Here is a 23,798-nt window from a genome sequence, read left to right as displayed (position 1 = left end):
TTGGTTGTGAACCCCATTTGAGAAGTTATGTTCTTAGAACCGCTCCCAACCCAGCAACCTGGCCTATCAGCAATTGCCCCAAATCCATCCCATGTTAGTCAAAGCAAGGGCTTCGCAGAGCTTGGAGAGTGAATTTTTACTTGTCTCAGAACATGGACCTACTGAAAATGGAACATCATTTAAATACTCACCCCCACACCACGGGGAAGTGAGAAATCCCTGCTTGTGTTAGTTCACTAAGCAGAGTAAAGAAAAAAGTCAAAACAAAATGAAGCCAGTCAACCAACCATAGAGTGTGGGTTCTTTCTTACGTGTGTTGGTAGATAAATGTCATAGACTGATCCTGAATCCACATCAACAGCATGGAACCCAGCACAGGATCCATAGATCACTTTCAACCTCTGGCCTTCCTCAACTGTGAGATCCACCAGTAATGGCTTATGTAACAATTCTCCAAATGACTACAAAGAAGTAGTTGAGAGAGAAGTAGTAAGAAATACATAGTAAATAGAACTTATTCTAATAGCTCAAACTACCTCAGCTACACCCAATATACTCAGTTTATTCAATTACTGAGCCACACTAAAACGAACAAACAAAACCAAACCCACTGCCATCACTAGCAACCACAAGAAGGAAAAGTCATGCTTTTTTATGCTTTTGTCTGTAAACCAGCCTCTGGAAGACACTTCTCCAAAAGCCAAGAATTCTGTCCTGTCACTTACTGTTAATGTTGTTGTCCTGATCAGAAAACATATAAAATGAAATAATGAGGACTTTCTGTAGAATTCTATTCAACTACTCAAATGCAGACAATGGAGATAGAAAAGTTGCAGGAGTTACATATTGAGAATTTCTCAGTATTATCACGGTAGTCACCATTTCAAGCAATATGGACTTAATTTTTTTTTTGACTAAAATAGTATGGTGACAAAGGCCACAATGTACTGTAATAGCCTGTAACGTAATGGACAGTTTCATTTCTTCATTCACATAATACCCTCAGCTCACAAGACTGGGATGATGACGATGAAACAGTAGAATTAAATAACATTTATAAACTACTACAGTACCTGGTAAATAAAGGATATTAAAACCAGATCACAGAAGGTAATCATAATTTTATAATCAATTATTTGAGTCAATAACACTTAGGTTTGTTTTTTTTTTTTTTAAACAAATATGGTAACCCTGTATTTCCCGCTTCCCTGGGGAATCAGGCAATCTAAATAGGTAAATCTTCTAAATAACTGAAGTTTTCCTTTTAATTATATGTCTGAACTATTTTTTAAAATAAGTAAATTGTAACCATTTTGGAGGAAAAAGTCTCCATCTCTTGCTGTAAACTAAATGGTCTCAGGGGCTACATTTAAGGTGGTTTTGTTTCTAGTATTAGGAATATTATTAAATTATGACATGTAGTGTCACAGTAAATTAAGAAATTCATAAATTCAAGTAAGTTATAAAAAAGAAATATTAAAAATACCCAAAGAAAATAACTGCTAAGATTTTTTCTATAAGCAATTTTTTTCTTTAAACAAAAATGGAATCATGCTATACATGTTTTCAACTTGTTTTTTCCATTTAATGTATAATATACATTCCTTGTGCCATTTAATTATTTCTATAATTTAATTTTAAATTAACACCTTAGCTACACTTTAATACTTCCTATTAACGAACACCTTTTTATTATCAAAAACTTCCCTAACTCTTTACATAAATTCATAACTTTAGGTGGAAGGTCTGCTTTTTAAATTAAACAGAGGGTAGAAGTGGAGGTTTGTCTTTTCCTGTTATCACAATGGCACATTAGCCAAAGTGCCTGCCCAGCATGCAGCTCTCCTTCTCACACTCTGAGGGATTGGAAAACAGGTAACTAAGCTGTTGTTGTTATGTGCCGTCGAGTCGGACCCGACTCATAGCGACCCCTCCTTGGGTTTCCGAGGCAGTATCACTACGGAAGTAGATTGCCCCATCTTCCTTCCGAGGAGTGGCTGGTAGGTTTGAACCGCCAGCCTTCTGGTTAGCAGTCAAGTGCCTTAGCCACTATGCTACCAGAGCTCCTAACTAAGCTAATCACATGAAATAAAATAGGTCCTTAGAATGGCCTCTTTTATGATAAAGTTATATATTAGCACATAACTTTTGTATTACAGTTTTAGCTGTTCAGAATTTTTGAAGTTTGCCCTGGGGCTCTTGGTCACAGCTAGCACAGCTGAGGCTTTATAAAATACTTGATTTATACCTTAAAGGCCATAAATTTGTGATATGGCTTGGGTGCCCATGCATAAACTTCCACAGAACTCTTCAAAGCAATTACCAGAAATTTGATTCTTTCATATTTTACTGGGGAAAAAAGAGAGAGAGAACAACACAGGTCAGTATCATCGTGGAACCGTAACTTCTTTTAGTTGTCACCTGCAAACTTTGTAAACATGTCTTCCTTTAATTTTACCAGATCAGCAGGGGAAAATGTTGAGAGATCAAGCCTCATGGTTCTCTTTCCTAATTCCTTAATGCATAATCCAGACTGTTTCTATCTTTTTCAATGTTGCATTAGACTCAACTCTGATATTCTGGCTCCCATCCACAGGTACCTTCTCTAATATTACTAATCCCAAGTATTTTATAATCAGGAACAATGCCAGGCCACCCTGAAGTCCAGAAGGCTCATCATTTCTTTAAAAGGAAATGACATGATTAATCAGCCAAGAGGCTCCTGGATAACAGAAAGAGATGGAAATCTTCCGAACAGCTTTCCTGTGTCATGCACAGCACTTACACCAAACAGTCAGTAAGTCTCAAATGCTACCTAGTTCCATTCTTAAAACTAAGCATCACACCAAACTATCAATTAGCTGATCTATCGAAGCAGTAATTTCTAGAATTCTATGTAAAGTTCTGCACCAGAGAAGCAGTAGTAAAACAAATCTTTTTTTCAACTATAAGGTAATTGCTACCCCTACCAAGCTGCTTGAATTCTCCTATATCCAGGTCCCTTGGCTAAAAACAGGGGTCCCTGAACACATATGGCTTACTGGTCTGATGAGGATCTGCCAGTTCCTTTATAAGCTATCCAACACTGAGATACTATTTGATCCTTCCTTTGTGAATGAAAGAGGGCTTCTTAATCTGATGACTCTCTTTGTAAAACTCCTTGTCTTGTCATTGTTAAAATAAATCACTGACATAAATATTAATGCACAAAATTTCTAATAGAAAATTCTACCATGGTGAAACTGTTCATCTGCATGTCAATATGACAGTCACTAGTTATACACATACAACTCATAAGTACTTGAAATGTACTGAGAAACTCATTTTAAATTTTATTTAAATAATTATTAATAAATTTAAATAGTCCCCTGTGCTTGGTGGCTACCATATTATACAGCACAGCTCTCAATAAACTGAAATTAGAAAAAACAAACCTTCCTAAATTATAAAGATAATGATTGACAAATACATATTCTTATCTCCAGAAAATGCTGTGACTTGTTCTGTAAATTTTAAGACTGTCATTTTATTCTGGAGAAAAGCCCAGTATGATCTAACAGATCTGCCTCTAGCTCCCCCTGTAGGATAATGTAGTCATGCACTTTTCAGCAGTTAAGCACTGTTTCATGAAATTTAGCCTAAGATGATCATAGTCATACACCTCAACAAACAAAATTGCTGTATATAAACACAGAAAATCCTAGTCCCAAAATCTTGATCAAGGAGACAGCATTACTTTCCAGTATCACTCAAATTCATTCTGGATAAATATTGGGGCAGCTCCTGGAGCCATTATTAACCAATGAGCTGAGAGCTGTGAACAGACTACAGTAACAAGATAATTAACGTCAGGCCCATAACATCCCCAGGAGTGAAGGAACTGATTATGGTATATCTTTTTATAAACAAAGGGAAAAAAATGCAAGCATAAATCAGCATTCAGTAGTTCCCTAATGCTAACCAGTCTTAGGTATATAGTATATAGATAATTCGTTGACCTCAACTATTTCAAATTCTATCAGCGTATATAACCTTTTCCATAAAACTTTAATTTGGCTAAGGTCTTTAATTTCCTCTTTATTTCCATTATTAGTACCAGTATTTTGATTTTTTCTTCATAAACAAAATGTTTTGGTTTTTTTTAATGAGAATTTTACTTCATGAGAATCAATGTGTCCCTGCCAAGAAGAAGTAGAAAAAAGAAACAGTAATAACAAAAAAAAGCAGCTGTGGGACTTATTTACTGGGAGTCCCCAGGCTATGAACAAGATTAGTTCCTAAGAACGATTTTAAGTGGAATTTGTAGGTAAACTAGAGCTGGTGCATACGGTTCTTATTTAGCCATACTTTAGTGCAAGGAAAGGCTCAAGTCCTTTTCAATGATTTAAAAGTTGCAAATGCAACAAGTGATGGTGACTCTGATGAAGAATTTGTTGCTAGCTGTTTCAAAACCCACTGCCATCGAATTGGTTCTGACTCAGTGACCCCTTAGGATAGAGAAGAACTGCCCCACAGGGTTTACAAGGCTGTAAATCTTTATGGAAGCAGACTGCCTCATCCTTCAACTGCAGAATAGTTGGTGGTTTAGAACCACTGACCTTCTGGTTAGCAATCGAATGCTTTAAAAATTAGGGCAAATTTACATTACATTATAGGGCAAGTATGAGTAGTCCTTAAGCTGAACATTCGTACCCTGGGGACTTACTGTATTGATAAAGAGCAGAGCAGCTCTGCACAGTGCACTTAATTCAAAATGACAAGTCATTGTTCTTTGGGTCAAACTCTCAAACGTACTATTAGTGACCACCACACATCTAGGGTGTAAAGGAGGAACCCAAGTTGCTGGTTTTCATTTGGCAAGCCTTCCTTAAAGAGGTTATTTTGAAGCACATCTTAAAGAGGAAAATAATGTGGACTGTCAAAAAGTAGAAGTGAAAAGACTCTCTAACAAGATGAACTATTGTGCAGTGAGACTGGACAGAGTGAGCTTCAAGAACAAACTATATGCTATGTTTATATGTGTACGTATGGTAGTAAGAAAGACAGTGTCTAGCTACTGCAGGGTTAGAAGATGGCTTAGAAACAGAACATGACAAATGAGCCACAGATACCAGAATCAAGTTTATTATGAGTTTCACGGAATGCTAATTAAACCCTACAAAAACATAGTCCTTGTGACTCTCCTGGAACTTACCAACTTTATAGTGTACACATCCTTCCAAATCCCCTACAGTGGTCCATCCCTGTTTCTTCTCCACTTCTGGATCATTGTGAAGTATTTTATTTCTTAACCAAGACAAATAATAGACCCGTAACTTATCCTTTTTGCCTAGAAAAAGAAAAAATAAGTATTTTAAATGCATAGTCAAAATTAGATATCATCTTTAGTAACAGTAAAGAATAAAAAACTCACACAAACAGAGATGGACAGTATCAATAAACTACACAAGAATACAACCAGCTGCACAATAATAAAAGTAGTAGTTTATAAATTGTTTCACATCTATTACATCATCTGACTTTCAAACCCCTTAACAGTAGCTATTATCTCTCATCTGACAGGTGAAGAAACTGAAAGAAAAAAAAGCTTAAATAAATCACCCATGCAGGGGCTCGAAGACACAAGAAGGCAAGTTACAAACTGGAGATGTGTGTCACTTAGACAAAGCCCTAACATCTAGAATATGTAAAGAACTCCTATAAGTAAGAGAGAGAATCTAGCAGAAAAACTGCAGAAGCAACTGTTGTTGTTATGTGCTGTCAAGTCAAACCTGACTCATAGCGACCCCACCTTGGGCCGAGGCAGTATCACTACGGAAGTAGGACTGCCCAACCTTCCTTCCGAGGAGTGGCTAGAGTAGGCATTTCATAAAAGAAGATTCTCATACAGACATAAAAAGGTGCCAGATTTCAAAGTCAATAGGGACGTGCATATTAAAAGCATAAAGAGATACAATTTCATACATTGATCAGAGTATCTGGAATTAAAAGACTGAGAGGGGTGGAGCAACTAGAAACCTCATAAACTAGTGTTCTGAACTATGAGAACCACTTTGAAAGATTTAGTATTATCTATTAAAGTTGGGAACAGCAGTCCCAGGATTATAAATATCCAACAGTAAACAACGTACAACCTGCAGTTATGGACCAACCCCTGTAAAGCATATTACATTAAAATTTCAAGGTACATACAATGGTTTGTAGTAACAAACAGGTGCTACTTTGTGACACACATGAAAACATTATTACTGCTTATTATGTTAAAGATGTTTTAATGTATCTGGAAGTGTTTCTTTAATGTTTTTTATGCATAGAAAGGTATACTATACACCATTTACTAAGACAAACATTCGACTAACTGATGTTAGATATAACTGTATGTAACTGTTATGACTTACGTACAAATCTGACTTGAAGATAGACTTAGGAACGGAACTCATTTGTAATCTGGGGACTCCCTGTATTTGCATTCCCTTTGGATGATACAGTAATTTGTCTCCTGAGATAAATATATGCATATGATTCCTCAAATACATGAGGAAGAATATTCATAGCAGTATTGTTTGTAATAGTCCCAAACAGGAAGTAACACAAATGTCTTATCAATAGTAAAATGAATTAATTGTGGTGTTATCATATGTGCGAATAAAAAAAGAATGAATCCCAGCAATAAGCACAAAATATGTAACGTTGAGCAAATGAAAGCAGACACAAAAGAGCACGTCACATTTATGTAAATTCAGTTCAATGAAGGCAAAACCAATCTAAGGTGTTCAACATCAGGACAGCAGTTCCATCAGGGGAAGGGTGGGGCCAGTGGCTGCATGGCAGCATGGGAGCTTTTGGGATGCTGGGAATGCCAGTTCTTTACCTGGAAAGAGGCTACATGGATGTATTCATTTTGTGATCATTCACTGAACTGCACATGTACAATCTGTGCAGTTTCAATATGCTTCTTAGACTTCAATACAACTTTTTTGAGTTTTAGAGAAATTTTTTAAAGTGGGAAAATGCTCATTATACTATGTTAAGTAAAAGGAAGGCAGATATATACATGTTTAGTATTTTATTCTGATACCATGAGATAGGTTTATAGAAGAGAATACACTAAAATGTCTATGAGACAGAAAACAAATTGTTATTCTTCTGTTTTTTTTCTCCCCTATTTTTGAACATTCCAATCACTGTGTATTTCTTTTACAGCTGTGAAGAACACGGAACGCTATTAAAAGAGGGAAAGAGTGCAGAGGAGCAGACCAATAAACTATCTCTGGTATCAAGTGATTATTGCCACTTACAATCTTGTTTCACCTCATTGCAAAATTAAATTTAAACTATTTTTAGAGGCAGATTTGTTATTTTGCCTTCAGTTTGAAAACCTACCCTACCATCACTTAAGTTTTAGACAGCTATTTTCTCATCTAAATATGATACAGCTGGGTAAATTTTTGCATTTCAACAAACTTCTTTACTTACAACCAAAAGCAAAATTGAAAACAAAGTCACTGCAAGGAAATGCAAGCAAATCTAGCACATATAAACAAACATATAACAAACCTGAGAGAGCAGATAATTAAATAAAAATTGTGGCTGGCATTACAGGGCTTAATTAAAGTCTTATAAATGGATACATATGAATGCAGTACAAAATGTAAACCAGCACGGATATGATGTTTGGACAGTGGCTACTGAGGGCAGATGGATGGTGGCAAAGACACTAACTCTATCTACAACAGTTACAGTTACAGTTTACTATTTGTTAAAACTACCCAGTCAGCACATGGATGTCAAATTATTCTCTTTATGTTTGAAATATTGTATAGCCATTATTTACTGCAGCTTCCCCCACCCCCCTTAGATGTGTACCAAGGTGTGGTGTGTGTGTTTAACAGATTGGAAGTTATTTTCCCTGTTGCTTTCCTGCAGTACTTTCTTACTTTCTACAACGAACATATTTATACTAAGAAAAATACTGTTAGTAAAAAAAATAAATTCGTACTCAAGTGCCCACTGTTTTAAGAAAATAAATAAATAAATAACACAATCCTTTCACAATCATAGCAAAGAACAGTTCCTCATGCATGTGAAAGCCAGTCCTGGGCTTACTTCCCAAGATACTGGATGAGCTAAATGAAACTTAACAAGCAATGGGAGGCAGAGAGTTATCCTCACATGGATGGCATGCTGTGGGTCACGTGGGAGATGTCAATTAGAAAACATACGTATGGATGCTATTTAAGACTTTTCTTTAGAAGAGCCAGAGCAGAGCATATATATGTGTGTCATATCAGACTGCATCTTCCCATCACATTATTATAAAATCATTTAAACATTATGTCAGAGACTGAGGGAAATGAAGTTTATCACTTTGAAACATTCAACTTTTTTATATGTCTGTGTAGACATACACCTACAACATTACAGATTCTGCTTTAGTAAACAACCACTAAGGAAGAGGCAGGCTTACCAGATATTGTTACCAAGACGTTCAAGCCTTCAAGCACATCCATTTGTTGAAATCGTCTTCTGTTGATAAGAGGATAGACCTTCCCTTGGCCACTTCTGTCCAGCAGCATCAGGCCACTCTCTGTACCCACTAACAAATTCACTCCTGTTTCAAGGACACAAAAAGGCCTAAATTTTAAGTTCTGCTTTGCAAATTGCCCTGGTTACACAGAAAGACTGATTTAGAAAAGACTACAATATTCTTAATTTGCTCAGAAAGTTTAAAGCAAAGAAACTTGCAAGAAATTACATGATGGTCTAGAAGGGTGATGGTTAAATATTTAAGTATAAAAAAAGGATATGAGAGAAAAAAAATGACAAAGGTTCAGCCGCTGGACTTCTTTCCTAACATGCTGATTTCCAGTTCTTTCTCAGTTCCCTCAAATTTTCCAAGCCTATCATCTCCTTGGCTTTACAGAACTCTACAATCATTACCTCCATTAGACTTGGATAAACCTTCACCTCATACCATAGTCTCTCTTCTTCTCTCCTTTATTATTTTTCATTCTCACTGACAAACTTCTGGAATGAGCTACAGATGTTGTTATTAGTTGCCATCGAGTTGATTCTGACTGTGGCAACCCCACAGTACGGAACAGAACTGCTGCTACATATGGTTTTCTTGACTGTAATCTTAAAGGAATGAGATCAATAGGCCTTTCTTCCACAGAACTGCTAGGTAGGTTTGAACCACCAAGCTTTAGGATAGCAATTGAGCACAAACAGTTTTGCCACCCAGGGCCTAAGCTATATTTGTTGGTGATAATGTAAGCCACTGAGTCAATTCTGACTCATAGTGACACTGTACGACAGAGTAGAACTGCCCCACAGGGTTTGCTGGGCTTAATGTTTATGGGAACAAATTGCCAGGTCTTTTCTCCCATGGAGTCACTTGTGGGTTCGAAGTGTCAACCTTTTGATTAGCCACTGAGCACTTAACCACTGCATTACCAGCTACATATATAAAACAAGTAAAACCCATTGCCTTTGAGTCAATGCCGACTCAGAGTGATCCTACAGGAAAGAGAAGAACCACCCTACAGGGTTCTCAAGGCTGTAAATCTTTAGGGAAGTGGGCTGCCACATCTCTCTCCTATGGAGTGGCTGGTGCGTTTAAAGCACCTACATTTCTATTAGTAGCCGAGTGCTTAACCACTGTGCCATCAGGTCTCCTAGCAGCTACATATAATCCTCCTCAAACCTTTAACATCTTATAATTTGGCTTCTATCATTTGGTTTAAGCTTTTCTTAAAACGACTCTCTATATCCAGAGAAAGAATTGCCCTCAGTTCTCATGGCCCTCAATTTCTTAAAAACATTTTACAGGTGATAGCTCAGCTTTCCTCATGTACTATCATGGTCTTCCCACTGTGCTCCAGCTGGTGTTTAAAAAGTTTCCTTCCAGTTTTCTTTATTAGTTTTGTTAGTTAACTGGGATGGGAGGGGAAGGGAGGAAAAATTACTAGACAGGTAAGAGACACTGTAATCACTTGAGCGAAGGGAAAGGCAATATACCAAAAGCAAGTGACCAACACAATAACACTAAGGAAAAGGAAGACACAGAGAGGTGCACACGTGGTACAGGCAACAAAGATAATCACAATAAAAAAAGAGGAAAAAAGTTTCCTTCCATGTACCCATGCACAGTCTCTGTTTCTTAAATATAGGTGTTTCCTTGGCTGTGTGCTTATCTTTCTGTTGACCCCTCCCTGGCTCTGCTACATGCTACAGATTTCTACTGAAATTTCCCAACATTTGCCATTTCTGTCAAAAGCATCATCCTCCCCATGACTTCTCTTCAAAACTAGCCAAATGAGTGACCAAAACCAGGTAATAAACCAATACCAACCCGTTGGCATCAAGTTTATTCCAACTCAGTGTCCCTATATGGTTTCCAGGGCTGTAAATCTTTACAGAAGCAGAATGCCTCAATCCTTCTCTTGTGGAGTGGTTGGTGGGTTTGAACCACTGACACTTTGGTTAGCAGCCAAATGCTTTAACCACTAAGCCACCAGAGCTCCTTAAACTAGATAACAGCTCTCTTTATCTATTACTTAGTGGTTTCCCTTTCCTCTGTTCTCACTCTACTGCAGGCTTTTGTGATCTACATGATGGATAGGGACTCCAATTGTCACAATAGTCTCTTTCTACTTTCTTAAGACCTGCACATCAAAACAATCCTAAAAAACCAAAAAACCAAACTCACTGCCAGTGAGTTGGATCTGACTCATAGCAACCCCTCCTCGGGTTTTTTAGGCAGTATCACTACCGAATTAGATTGTCTAACCTTCCTTCAGAGGAGTGGCTGGCAGGTTTGAACCACCAGACTTCTGGTTAGCAGTCAAATGCTTTAGGCACTATGCTACCAGAGCTCCTACTCTCCCCTAAAATACTCACCAAGTCATGCCTTATCTTCTTCAACATCTACACACTCCCTACAGGAGAAGGCCAAAACCCTCAGTCTGGCATCTAAGACTCTCTGTTTACTGAGCCAGCTTCTTCATTGTTATTCAGTTATTGCCTCAAATCACTTGCTGCCTTTACTATCTAAACCACTTTTGTAACATGCAGCACAGACTACCTTATATTCTAGGGGATTATGTATGTATACATTTGTACTAATTGCTTAAACTGGGTTCTAAACTCAATGAGACATGGAATAAAGTATTTGTGCTTTCCCAAAGTAATTGCTCAATCAGTATTTTCATGTAGATGGAATGATGGGGAAGAACAGGATATATTTCTTGAACCACATGATCTATGTTTTATTACACACACATATACACACATGCATGCATGCCATTTTCAGAAAGTTTCAAATGAGTAACCATGATGGCAACAAAAAAAACACCTTCCCAGTCCCCCTTCTCAGCTGTGTGCCTGTTCCATATTGAGGAGGAGTTACTCCAACAGGTGGAGAACAAAATTTACTTAAGCAATGCTTGTGAGGAAACCAGAAGCACCTTTCCTTAAAAAAAAACTCCAAACTCACTGCCATCGAGTCAATTTTGATTCTCATAGCGACCCCCAGTGGGTATCTGAGGCAGTAAATCTTTATGGAAGTAAAGCAATTGGTTCTGTAGAGCAATTGGTTGGTTTCAACCACCGACCTTCTGGTTAGCAGTCCAATACCTTAGACACTGAGCCACAACAGCTCCTTTCTGAGGTGCTTAAAAAAAAAAATCCTAACTCACTGCCATCAAGTCTTTTCAACTCATAGCAACCTTGGGTTTCTGAGGTGGTATCTCTATGGAAGTAGATTGCCCAATCACCTCTCCAAGGAATGGCTGGTGGGTTTGAACTGCTAGCCTTCTGGTTAGCAGTCAAATGCCTTAGGCACTACGCCACCTCAAAGCCTGGAGTTTACACTTACGTATACTATCACTGCTATACAAACTCGAGTAAGAACTGTAGCAAGTCACAGACTGTTAGATACACATGGACAATAATTACAAATATATCGAAGTATTGTGGGCTTTGCACTATCAAAAAACCATTACATGGAGTCCTCAGAAAATTAAAAAAAAATGTAAAGAAATGATGAATTTTAGGGACAGACATGTGCAGCTCCTGATAAATAGTGTGATCTGATAAACGTTCTCAGGTCTCTTTCTTCCTTGTAGTAATAATCTGTTTTATAAGAGCACCCTTGTGCATTGTGTCTCAGCTAGACCTCTGCCCATCAGGGGTGCTCTGCCTACTCTTATTTTACTAAGACAGTTTGTTAGAGCCTGACAAACCAGGAAATAGCTTTAGAAAATTTGAAGGATGCCTCTAGAATTCTGGGATAAAGGGAATGCCTGAATATTCAGTTACCTATCTGCTTCCCACCCAGAACGATCTTTAAAATAGGTATACAAAAATCCTTACTTAGTCTCTAAAATAAAATTCAAAAGTAATTCTCTGTATACAACATAAGGAAAAAGAAGGCATATAAATGCATATGGCTTCCTCTACTATCTGTAATTAAAATTTTTAGTTTGCAACTTCTAAGACTACCACTACCCAACAGAACTTTCTGCTATGATAAAATGTTCTTTTTTTTGCATGTCCTATTCAATGGCCAATGGCTACACATGGCTATCAACCACTTAAAATGTGGCTAGTATGAATGAAGAACAAAATTTTCAATTTTAATTTTAATTAAAATATGGCTAGCCATTATAGTGGCTACTATAATGGACAGTGCAGCTATAGATGACACTAATATTTAATAAATGAGAGAACAACATAGCTTTGAATTAGAGCTCATGGCCTTAAGAGTTTTTAGTGGTTCTTGCTTTTATAAGCAAGAAAGCATTCTTTAATAGAAATATACATCAAGTAATTACTTAATGTTAAAAGAGAAAACTGCTGACCAATGAAAAACATTTATTATTAGTATAAGGGAAATTAAACTGATATTTAACATACAGGCATACCTCAGAGATACTGTGGGTTTGGTTCCAGAACACTGTAATAAGGCAACTATCACAATAAATAAGTCACATGAATTTTCTGGTTTCCTAGTGCACATAAAAGTTATGTTTACACCACAGTGTAGTCCATTCAGTGTGCCAGAGCATCATGAAAAAGTTTGAAATACAGCGAGAATTACCAAAATGTGACGAAGAGAGACAAAATGAGCACAGGGTGTTGGAAAAACGGCTCTAATAGACTTGCTCAGTGCAGGGTTGCCACAAACTTTTCATCTGTGAAAAACATGGTATCTGCAAAGTGCAATAAAATGAGGTATGTTGTATATAAACACTTCTCTGATTTTTCTGTACTTTTACTTTTGAGGTCAGCCACTTTTGAGGTTACCATGGCTAACTCTCTATCAATGTAGACTTTATTTGGACATTATTCATAGTGTTTTTCCTGAACATACTTAGATGAGTTAATTTTAAATAGCTTAAAAAATACAGGAAAGGAAAAACTTTCCTGACAGAGCCGCTTCCAAAGAGCCCTTTCCAAAGGTCTCATATTGTGTAATATTTCAGTACTTCCCTGGTCAATCTTCAATACTATGTAACTAAAAAAATATCTGTGTCAAGAATCTGGTAATAACAAACCATAAGGTGTGTGCGATCTATTATTTTTGGTTTTAAAAAATCAATACCATGGAAACATCAATCTCAAGATTTCACAGTATGAAGAAATAAAGGAATAAAAGATAAAACTAAAAAATCTTTTCATATACACAAAAATTGCAGATATTTTGGCACTTACAGTCTACCTGTACCTTTCTAATTCTCCATGTTATGTTTCCAAGAACTTTTTATAACTTTTGTGAAGTATCAAGTGCTAACGGTTAAAAGAATATACAGGCTATATTAGACCATTACAATCTTGAAATTATGGGCCTATCAAAAAATTAAGTTGCAAGTCACAAATTTTTAATATTCTTTTTCTACCTTCAGCTGTTAGATATAATTAAAATTTACAATGCTTATTATTAGCACCCCTCCCCACACCCCAGGCATTCTAAGATGTTCACAGGTAAGCTGCACTAAGAATTGCAACTGGGAGAAAGGGCTAAGATCTCTACAACACATGCTTTAAAATTTCCTTTATATTCTATGATAAATTATGAAATAGGCAAAAGACTGATATAAGCATAGAAAATTCACTATGAACATAACAATGGAAACAATTATGTTCAAAAAGACGTGTCAAAAAAAATCCTGGCTTCAAAGAGGGAAAAATCTGCCTTATTAAAAAAAATACATGGCAATTAAAAAGAAAAAAAAGTTCATTATATAAGATGATTAAAAAAAAAGAATATTCACTTTAAGCTTTTTCTAGGAAGGTATATAAGAATTAATCCATCTAACAATGGTTGGCATATGCAAATGTGTGTATTTTATCATTCCAAAAGAATGCTATAATGTATTAGGAATATTCTTTCCTTGTCTGATGATGGTTCTAATAGCAAAAAAAAAAAAAAATTCTGGGTTGATGTAGTCTTTAAGGTGATTAGCTTTAACTTAACTTATAAGGGACCGATGGCAGCTCCCACGAACAGCTGAGGAAAATTCAACACTGATGTGTTCCTACCTAAGGAGCATCTCTAATACATTTATTGACAGGAACATATTTTAACCTTAAATTATCTATTTATTCTTTTAACATAATGATAAAAATGGAAAGTTCCACTAAAAACAAAAGCTAGAGATAGTCTCTTCTATCAGAGGCATTGAAAAGGTTAATAGAAATAAGAATTTTCATTAATGAAAAGCAGAATGGAGCCCTGCATTTTCAAGACATTAGAAAAATAACAAAATAAGACAGCTTCCAAGTACAAATACTCTGAATGAAAATTACCTCACCTACTAAATACAGATTAACGATTTCTAAAGGACTATCATATATGGACATAATTTAATCATTTTATTATATAACTACTCCCATGAAAGGCCTTTAATAATGAACAAAATGATGTGACTCCACTTTGGACATAACTAAATGTCTTTTTAAACCCTTTGCAAGAGCTTTGCTAATGTGGCTGATTATGAAAAACTAAAGGCCAAATACCCTATGTATAAACTGGGAAACATCTACCATTGTCTGTTTATCAAAAAATACACCTGATGGCTAAGTTGTAAGTAAGCATTACCAAAACTTTTCTCCTTCCCTCATTTTCTAGTTTTTTAAAAAAAGTCAAAACCTCTAACAGTACTCTGAAAAAGGACGTGGAAATTTATTTTTTAAGTTCAGAAGCATGACTTCAGAACAAAACATGCTTTCTTAAGAGCCTAATGCAATTGCTTGTACAGCTGACATTTTCCCAAGTATGGCAATAAACTATAAGGGCCTGCTTCAAGAGACAGGGTAGTGTACCACAGAATGTTACTTTCCCCACAGGACTTGACAGACTGCCCTCTGCTGTTCAGGCTTCGAGTCTCCAATGAGCCTTGTCACCCACACATAGTGGAACACAGTCCCTTCCTCTTGGTGGGCCTCCCACTTCCGTAACTAACAGAGAAACAAACCACTTGCCAAGCACAGTGCATGGCACACAGCAGTGCTCCATCAATGCTAGCTGCCCAGATCTTTCTTGATCTGTATATGGTCATTCTGCCCAAGAGAGGACCTACACTCCCAACCCACTTCAGAAGACTGAGGCTGCTGCCCTATCTGAGGCTGTTCGGATGCTTAACTGTCCTATAACATTAACCCAGTATCTGTATCCTCATCTACTCCTTCTCCGTGCTCTTTTTCTCTAATGTTAACCCCTCCATGTACAGATAACCATTTTTTACAGGCTTATCCTAACCTTGGTCAACTATGCTTCACTAGGCTCCTCCCTTCAATTTTTGTATCATCTGAAGTCATTTCTTGCTGATATAAAACCAACCCAATCCCTGCTATTTCTGGAATTACTATCTTGATTCACTCCCATTTTTCTAAATCCTCTCTTTAAATGACACCTTATTTTCCTTTAAAACTTCTACATTTACTGTATTGACTTCCTCATCAGCTCTCCTAAACCCCTGGCAATGTGACCTCCTCTGCCATCAATGTACCAGAAGACTGGTGTCATGGTCACCAATGACTAAACGGCCAAATGAGGTGGGTTTTCAGGAACGTCAATCTCTTTTGACTTCTGCAGTTTCCAATACTGCTAACCACTTCATCTTCTTACATTGTGTTCACATGCTGACTCTCCGCCGTACTATCCTAATGGTTCTCTGACTCTCCCTTTGTGATCACTTCTACTTATCATTTGTTCATCTTCTACCCTCCAGTCCACCATGGCTCCAAATTCCATCCCTGTCAGGAACATATAGGAACACATTCCCCATCCTTTCCTCTCACATAAATGTTCTTCCTGTCCCTGATTTTCTAACAAAATTCCCATCTGGATGTGTATCAACACACATTAGTGAACTCAGCAGTTCTCAAAAAATGCTTCTTTCTCAGAGCTGTCATTACAGACATCTTTCTCCTGGGGTCAAACCCTGATGTATAAAGTATACCATGACCATGTCAGCCCTGCCTGCTCTGCACTGCTGAGCCCAAATGCTGGGTCTCTGTTGGGAAGGTCATGTTCTTCTTTCCACAAAGTCAAAATGCACTTCAGGGCCTATCAAAGGATTACACACCACTTTAGCCCACAAAGACTTCAGCTTTAGCTCAACTCCAAATCTTTCACTTTTTATATAAGCAATTTAGACAATAAATCATATCCTAGCTTGTGCTATTGTTATGGAAACACTTCTTGGCTATCTCTCACCCCCCAAGTGAAAAATAAGTTTCTGTTTCTATTTCTCTTATCATTTGCAGTTCAAATATCTCTCTGTACCTACTATGTGTGTACTATGGTTGGGGTTGCAGAGAAAAACAACAACAAAAATGGCTAACACAGATTATATGCCACTAAGGAGTTTTTAAAAAGGAGAAATAAGTACAGTCATCCTGCGGTGAGACAGAATACGATCCTGTATGAGTGGCAGAGAAAGTGAAAGGAGAGCTTAGAGGAGGAGCCAAGGTCACACTGAGGTGGGAGAGAAATCAAAACGCATTTAGGAAGAAATGAAGTATTCAAGACAGGCCAGCAATTCAAGGACTGAGTTTACAGCTACAGAATCCATGGGAGAAAGCATTACAATGAAAAAGTAATGCTTAAATGACAGCAAGCAAAGCTCAGTTGGGCTAGGATACAGGCATTCTGTACAGAATAACGTAGAGTTGGAGATAAAGCTGGAAAGAGCTCAAAATTCCAGAATAACAAAACCTTAATTTGACAAGCAACAAGGAGTGACAGGATTCATTGAAAAGTGGAGGAATATGATATAAAATTATAAACAAGGTAGGCCACAGCCAGCATCTGTGACCTGCAAGTGACAAGGCCCAAATAGGGCACAGGCAGTGGGAATGAAAGGGAGTGGATGGATTTGAAAAACCCTGCAAGGATTTAATACATTCTTGAATACAGATTGAAATGGGTAAAGGGAAGAAAGAAGAGTCAAGAGTTGGGTTTGAAGCTTTCCACTTTAGGTGACTGCGCTGATAATAGAAGTCTGCTGATCCCCGCTGCCCCCCACCAAAAAAAAAAAAAAGATTATTGAAGATAAATCAGTAAGCATGTGGGAACTGGAAAGACTAGGGAGTACACAAAAGCAAGTTTTAGAATGCAAGATGGTGGCATTCTGGGCACAGCAAACTCTTAAAAGCAATTCCCTCTTCTCATGGTATCTTAAGTTTGAAGAGTGCCATACAAACATCACAAGTATTCAAGAGGTAAGGTCAGCTCAAGGTTCTCCTTTTGTAGACTTTTGGTAAGTGGCATACTTTTAAAAGCCTCACTCAGAATCCCAACTGAAACATTTAAAGAAAAACATCTCAGTGATCTTCTTCATTTTCCCAATAAATATAGACCAATGCCTGTCTCATCTTTTTACTTTTCTTCTTTATGTGAAGAAGTATCTTAACAGAATGTGATTGCTGCAACAAGTGCAAGCACACACACTAACAGTTCTCTTAATGAGCCTACAGGAGAAGGTGAAAGTTATAGTCAAGAGAGAAAGCCTTCCATTTTATCTGCCAACAAACCTTCAAAAAAGGTCCCAAACTATTCAAAATAATACTGCTTTTAAAAAAACCAGCCCATAAGGAAGTGGGAAGAAAGCTGCTGCACTGTAGGAAATTGCAGTCAATGTCATGAGACAAACTGTATGTGAACTACTGTATGGAAAACCAATTTGCTCTGTAAACTTTCACCTAAATCACAATAAAAACAGCCCGTATTGCTCAGAATGGAAATAAAAGGGTCAGAGAGTAACAGCAAGATACCTACCCCATAAGGCAGCACACAGAATCTCAGAGTTAAATCTCTTCTTGTATTTACGAATCTCAGGGGTGTCACTCTGTGGCCTAGTGTTGGTGGGATTCACATTGACCACTGAGCCCTTCCGGGTAGGATCTTGCCTTATGGCTTCTGGTCTTATTCCATCACAGGAAAATCCCACTAAAACACAGCACATTTGAAATTATTTTCCATACACACCAACACGGTCCATGTTTCCCTCCCCAACTTTATCTCAAGTAAATATTTGTATGCCATAACCAACACTTCGTTAAGGAAAAAGAAATCTGTAAGAAATGTGTATGGAAAAAGGAAATAGACTATGCAGTTCATTGCAAATAAGGTAATACAAGCGTGATGGGAATCCTTTCTGTATCCAAAGTCTGTGCCTGCAAACGACCACTATGCCATGCCTAAGCCACTTTAAAGAGCAACTCAACGTGAGTCCTGCTTTTCAGCTGCTTTCTTGTTGCTACTTTACTTACCCACAGAAGTCACTGTTGTCCCACTAGATGGAGAAATCTGTAGTAATCTGGGGTCTATAAAAGGTGTAAAGGAGGAGGAAGATTTGTGTTTCTGGAGTGTGCTACTAGCGGACTGAGTCTGCAATGTAAATTTCAATTTTATTAATACAAATGACATTAAAAGATGAATATTAAAAAACATTTTCAATCCACTTCTATACTACACTATTTCCCACTACACAACCCCTGCACCTCTTGCATTAATTCCCAGAAATGCATTAAAGGCTCTCCCAATGTGGGTGTGCCACAGCCCCAGGGACAGGTCATTTAACCTGGAACCATAGGAGGAGTCACATCTCCTTTCTGAGATATGTATTTATCATCTAAAACAAGAAATGTTGCAAGCTATGAATACAATCTATATCTCATGCTCTAGGTGTTTTTAAGAAATAATAAGTATAATGAAAACTTTTAAAGCAGGGCTGAGCGTCTTGATCTCAATTCACCAATTTCTAATTTTACCTCTTGCACAAAAAAATAAAATTAATCTATGGGGCATATTGGCAAATCTTAATTTTCTTTGTTTTAAATTGAGCCTCTTGCCAGAAAGCTACAGAAGCTTTGGCTGCCATCATTTTAGGTACATAACTATCAAACCCATTTCAAACAAGGGCTCATTAGTGAAAGGTGCAAACGACAAAATAAAGCATATCCTTCTGTTCTTTTAGGAGCACTAGTGTTTTGGTTAATCATGTAACTTAAGACAAAAAGAAAAAAAACACAAAGAAAGTGAAACAAATTGTTAAGTGAAAATGTAATGACAATTAAAGCAAAACAAACAGAAAAATAAACTTGCCAGTTTAGTGAGTTAAGGGTTATAGTACAATACTGTACATTAGAGCAAAATGGAGCAAAGTTTAAAATATAAATATAAAGAGGAATGTGAGTGTAGGTGAGATATATCACGGGAGAAAAAAGAAAATGTCTGAGTAAGTGGCTTTCATCTGGGACCATTCCGCCCCCTGCCTCCCCCCAGCATCTGGAACTCCTCACTCTCCTACAGCCCCCACCCGCCTAAGCTCACCAGGCTGCACTCTTCTCACCTGACACATCTGCCTCCTTGCAGGCTTCCCTCCCCAGAACCATGAGTCAGTGGCCAATCCAGCCGATGGCCAATCTGATGCCGACCCTGCCTTGGAAGCAGTCAACTTGCCCCTGCTCCTGAAGGGGAGAGGATTATTCTGATTCTTTCTAACAAGGGAACCAAGATAGGAGCAGGTGGGCAGTTAAATGTTTGCATTGACACCACTGGCTGAAGCTACATGTCAGTTTCAACCTCTCTCAACTATTAGGGAAATGCATTTAATTCAAACCTCCCGTAAAACCAAATCACTTGTTTCAGTGCAGAGTGCTCAAGGTGGGATCTGGTACTGCGCTCGGGGCATAACCCTGTTCCAAGAGCAAGGATCACCCAGCTAGCACCCAGGCCGTGCACCACAGTCAAGCCTTCGAACAAGCACACAGGATTTCCCGTACAAAATTGAAAATGAAAAGCACTCACAGACCTTTGCCCTTCTTGCTTAACATCCTAATTTTCTATGTTTCCCGAAAAGCATTTGGCTTCTTCTTAAACTCTGAGTGATTGTGAATTTCAAGGAAAGAAATCCTTTTAACAGGGATGGCAAAAACAAGTAAGTGTAACCAACCAAAACCCTCCCCAAAAATGGCCGGAAAAAACAAAAAAAAGAAAACAATTCAGCCCTGTTTGAAGAAGGCCCCTGTACAGGACAACAAGCTTGTACAGATAAGGCCAGTCTACTTAACCAAATTCTCCTGTCCTTTATTTGTTGGATATAAAATAATAGTAAACAAAACAAAACAAAACAAAACAAAATAAAAAAAGTAGGTTCCACAAATTACTACAAGAATTTCATGCCAAATATATAATGGGTCTGAGAACACAGCAATTATTTTAATTTTTTTTAAATAAATTGAATAAAGAAAGCCATGCAACTAAACTTATCTAGAGAAAAGTAAATAGTGAACTGGCAAGTTTGGAGGGAAACTGATCTAAGGTTAAGGGATTTGTATGCAGATCTGAAACATGTTACTTAGGGGATGGGGGAAAGGGAAGGTGACAGAAGAAAGCAGGGTGGGGACAGAAGGGGTGAGGGGCGCTGGAAAGATCTCCTCTGCAAACTAGCTACTAGGCAGTGCTGGTCTAACCCTAGGAAAGCAGCCAGCTGTGGTGTGAGACATACCTCATTAGTAGTGAGCTTGTCCTGGGGTGTCTGTGGGGACATGGTGGGTGTCGGCTGGCTGGAGGATGGGGAGGAGGAGGTGGAGGAAGTGGAGGAGGAATGGCTTTGCTGTAAGAGATCTGGCAAGAGGTGAATGCGACCCGCAAAGCCATTGCTCTCATGATGGCTGGCACGCTTTTGGTCAACTGTACTCTGCAGAAAAAACAGGCACACTTGTCTCGTTCAAGTGCTGCTGACATTGCCTATGATCCTACTGAAAGCTGTTTAAGGTGTCGTGTGGCTTTCAAATTATGTTACATTATCAAGGAAAAACCGAGGGAAATTTGCCTGTATTGCTCACAGTTCCTCACTGAATGCCTAAACTGAGCCAACAGAATTCAGAGTACCTCATCTGGTGGCCGCATGGTTCAAGCAGCGAGTGTTTAATCTGGTTTATCTGCCACACTAGCTTCTGTTACCAAGACTACTATCTCACTTTTTCTTTATTTTTTAAAAAAATCTTTCTGTTTAGAGCTCTAGAGAGTACCCTTGTTGCGTCTTTGAATCCTGGTCTTTTCCACATTCTTCCCACTCTCTATCCAAATACATTGGCCAGAGCAACAAACACACTCAGGGAGAAGTCCAAATACTAGATGAGCATCCTATTCTATTTAAATAAGCATGATATTTTTTAAAAGTTTAAGCTAAGAAATGAAGAGACAGTTGTAAAACTCAGTAATCCAAACTGAGCACATCTGGGTGTGCACACTTAATCACACAACAAGCGACCTCCCAACCCTTCTGTCCTAGGAGTCTCTCTCTAATATCGTGATGAGGCTCACCCACACTTCAGCGGCTTCTGCCTAACTCATCATTCCCCGATTCAGCACCGCAGACATTCAGAGTCGAAAGCTCTCTGCAGAACAAGTATGGCTGCTCTGCTATGGACTCCGGTTTTGCTTCCTCACTCTGTGAGTCTGTTTAAGGACTCCCTGTGGCTTTTCTACTGTTCAGACACAGACTGTGAGACTCAGCGTGGTGCTTGAATGAGGGCTGCCGCAAAACATGCAGAGGAGCAGCAATATGGGGTGGAAGACTACTAGCTAACTTCTTCGCATGCAGCACACACCTGCCTCCCTAGCCCCCGGAAACTCTACCCTCTGGGTCTTGTTAACATGGAAACAGATGATGATGTAGAAACAGCATGAGTGAGTGAATGAGCAAGTGGGTTAATGACTACAGGAAAAGCTCAGCCTCTGACAACAGAGAAGGCTTAAGTACCTGGCGGACAATTAGAGTGCCCTCCTTAGACGGGGTCATGGCAGGTTCACTTTCTACATCATCATGGACAATCATGGTTTTCACTGATTCTGTTTCACCATTGCTCAAATTCAGAGATGACCTATTAAGACAAAATCCAGAAGTTAAGGCTCAAATCCCACAGGTCTAGGAGATTCTGTTTGAATTTTTCACCTTCTCAGTCATGAGATGAGATCAGGATATGGACATGAGGAAAGCAAGGCCATAGCTTTTTCCCTTTAACAAGGAATTTCCTGTCAGCTCAGTTGGTTTTTAAGCAAAAACGTAGAACACTTAATTAAAGTAGTTAGACCCAACTGAAATTTCCCTTTTATCACAGCCTGAAATTAGAAAAAATAATGTACATGGTGGGGTGCTGAGGGAAGGCAAGGAAATACACATGGTTTGCAAACAAAGAGAAGGGGTGAAAACTCAAAAGGCTGTCTGCGGCTTAATCCATGATAACTGAATATTAAACTTTTATGGAAACATAAGCCTAGAAAAATGATGGCTGCTTCCTAGTGGAAAAAAGGCTAGGAGGGAACACTCTCATCCTCTCTTAAAATACACCAAGGACTGACGCTGCTCTGGTGTCCTCTGGTCCTGAGGTGGACTCATCAGCCCCTTCTTGTTCAACATCATCATCTTCTTCATCTGTTGTCCCTGACTCCTCACTGGATGAGGAATAGTCGGTCACTTTGTGAGGCGGTCGCACATCTTCCACTGCTCGAAGCTCTTTGGCCAGTGCCGTCAAGTCCTAATGCACAGGGCAGAAAAGACAAAATGAAACAAAGGAAAAAGAGAGTGGGAAGAAAACCGAAAACATCAGAAGCCCTTTATTGTAACTTATCAGTAAAATATACAGTGTCAGTTCTATAAAACTGTTTTGTATTTACCAGAGGTTTGTGTACAGGTGAGCTCTTATGGCTTCTGATAGAAAAGACTATCAAAGATGTTGAATACAGTTCAAGCTCCCTAACAAAAAAATATTTAATAATCTGCTTCTGATAGTCTGATAGTGGTTTGTCTTTTTCCAAATATATCATACTATATCAATCTATATATGCAGAAAGATCCCTGAACTTTGTTGTAAAGTATTCTCTAAGGGGATTATCTAAAAGTAAGCATCTAATTAAATAGGCTTGGTTTTAAAGATGCTGTATCCCCACCCGCAAAGTTTTTACTCTTAATTCCCATTTTTATTTTGAAAAGTTTCAAACCTATAGAAAATGTGAAAGAGAAGAGCACCAGTGCACCACTCAACACATTTTGTTTTGCCAACTGTCAACACCTTGCCACATTCATTTAAAGAGGTGATGACTAAGTGGTTGCTGTGAGCAGGAAGCGAGGTAACTTTTACTCTGCCTTTGTGCCTTAATTGTATTTCCCCATCAATACCCTCAATCACTACGGACATCAGAAGTGGGGGGAACCCATTAAATGTTATTTTTAAAGGACTTCTTTTTCCTTTACACTTCTGAGATACTTTAAGACTCGACC

General features: G+C 38.2%; 1 protein-coding gene across 1 annotated transcript in view; it reads right to left on the bottom strand.

Moving 5' to 3' along the window:
- The window catches only part of MAP4K4 (mitogen-activated protein kinase kinase kinase kinase 4), a 297,674-nt gene that overhangs the window by 3,734 nt on the left and 270,142 nt on the right, over positions 1-23,798 (bottom strand). Inside the window, exons 23-31 of the mRNA XM_042783492.1 lie at positions 22,880-23,055; positions 22,281-22,401; positions 21,021-21,212; positions 18,781-18,898; positions 18,287-18,457; positions 8,468-8,611; positions 5,195-5,329; positions 2,249-2,349; positions 312-461 (exon numbers count right to left, since the gene is read on the bottom strand). Coding sequence (XP_042639426.1) covers positions 312-461; positions 2,249-2,349; positions 5,195-5,329; positions 8,468-8,611; positions 18,287-18,457; positions 18,781-18,898; positions 21,021-21,212; positions 22,281-22,401; positions 22,880-23,055 — 1,308 coding nt within the window. The remainder of the gene's footprint in view (positions 1-311; positions 462-2,248; positions 2,350-5,194; positions 5,330-8,467; positions 8,612-18,286; positions 18,458-18,780; positions 18,899-21,020; positions 21,213-22,280; positions 22,402-22,879; positions 23,056-23,798) is intronic.

Source organism: Orycteropus afer, unplaced genomic scaffold (assembly GCF_000298275.1).
Source record: "Orycteropus afer afer isolate SDZICR_OR568_19922 unplaced genomic scaffold, OryAfe1.0 scaffold00017, whole genome shotgun sequence".
Lineage (NCBI taxonomy): Eukaryota > Metazoa > Chordata > Mammalia > Tubulidentata > Orycteropodidae > Orycteropus > Orycteropus afer.
This window is presented reverse-complemented; position numbering and strand designations above follow the sequence as displayed.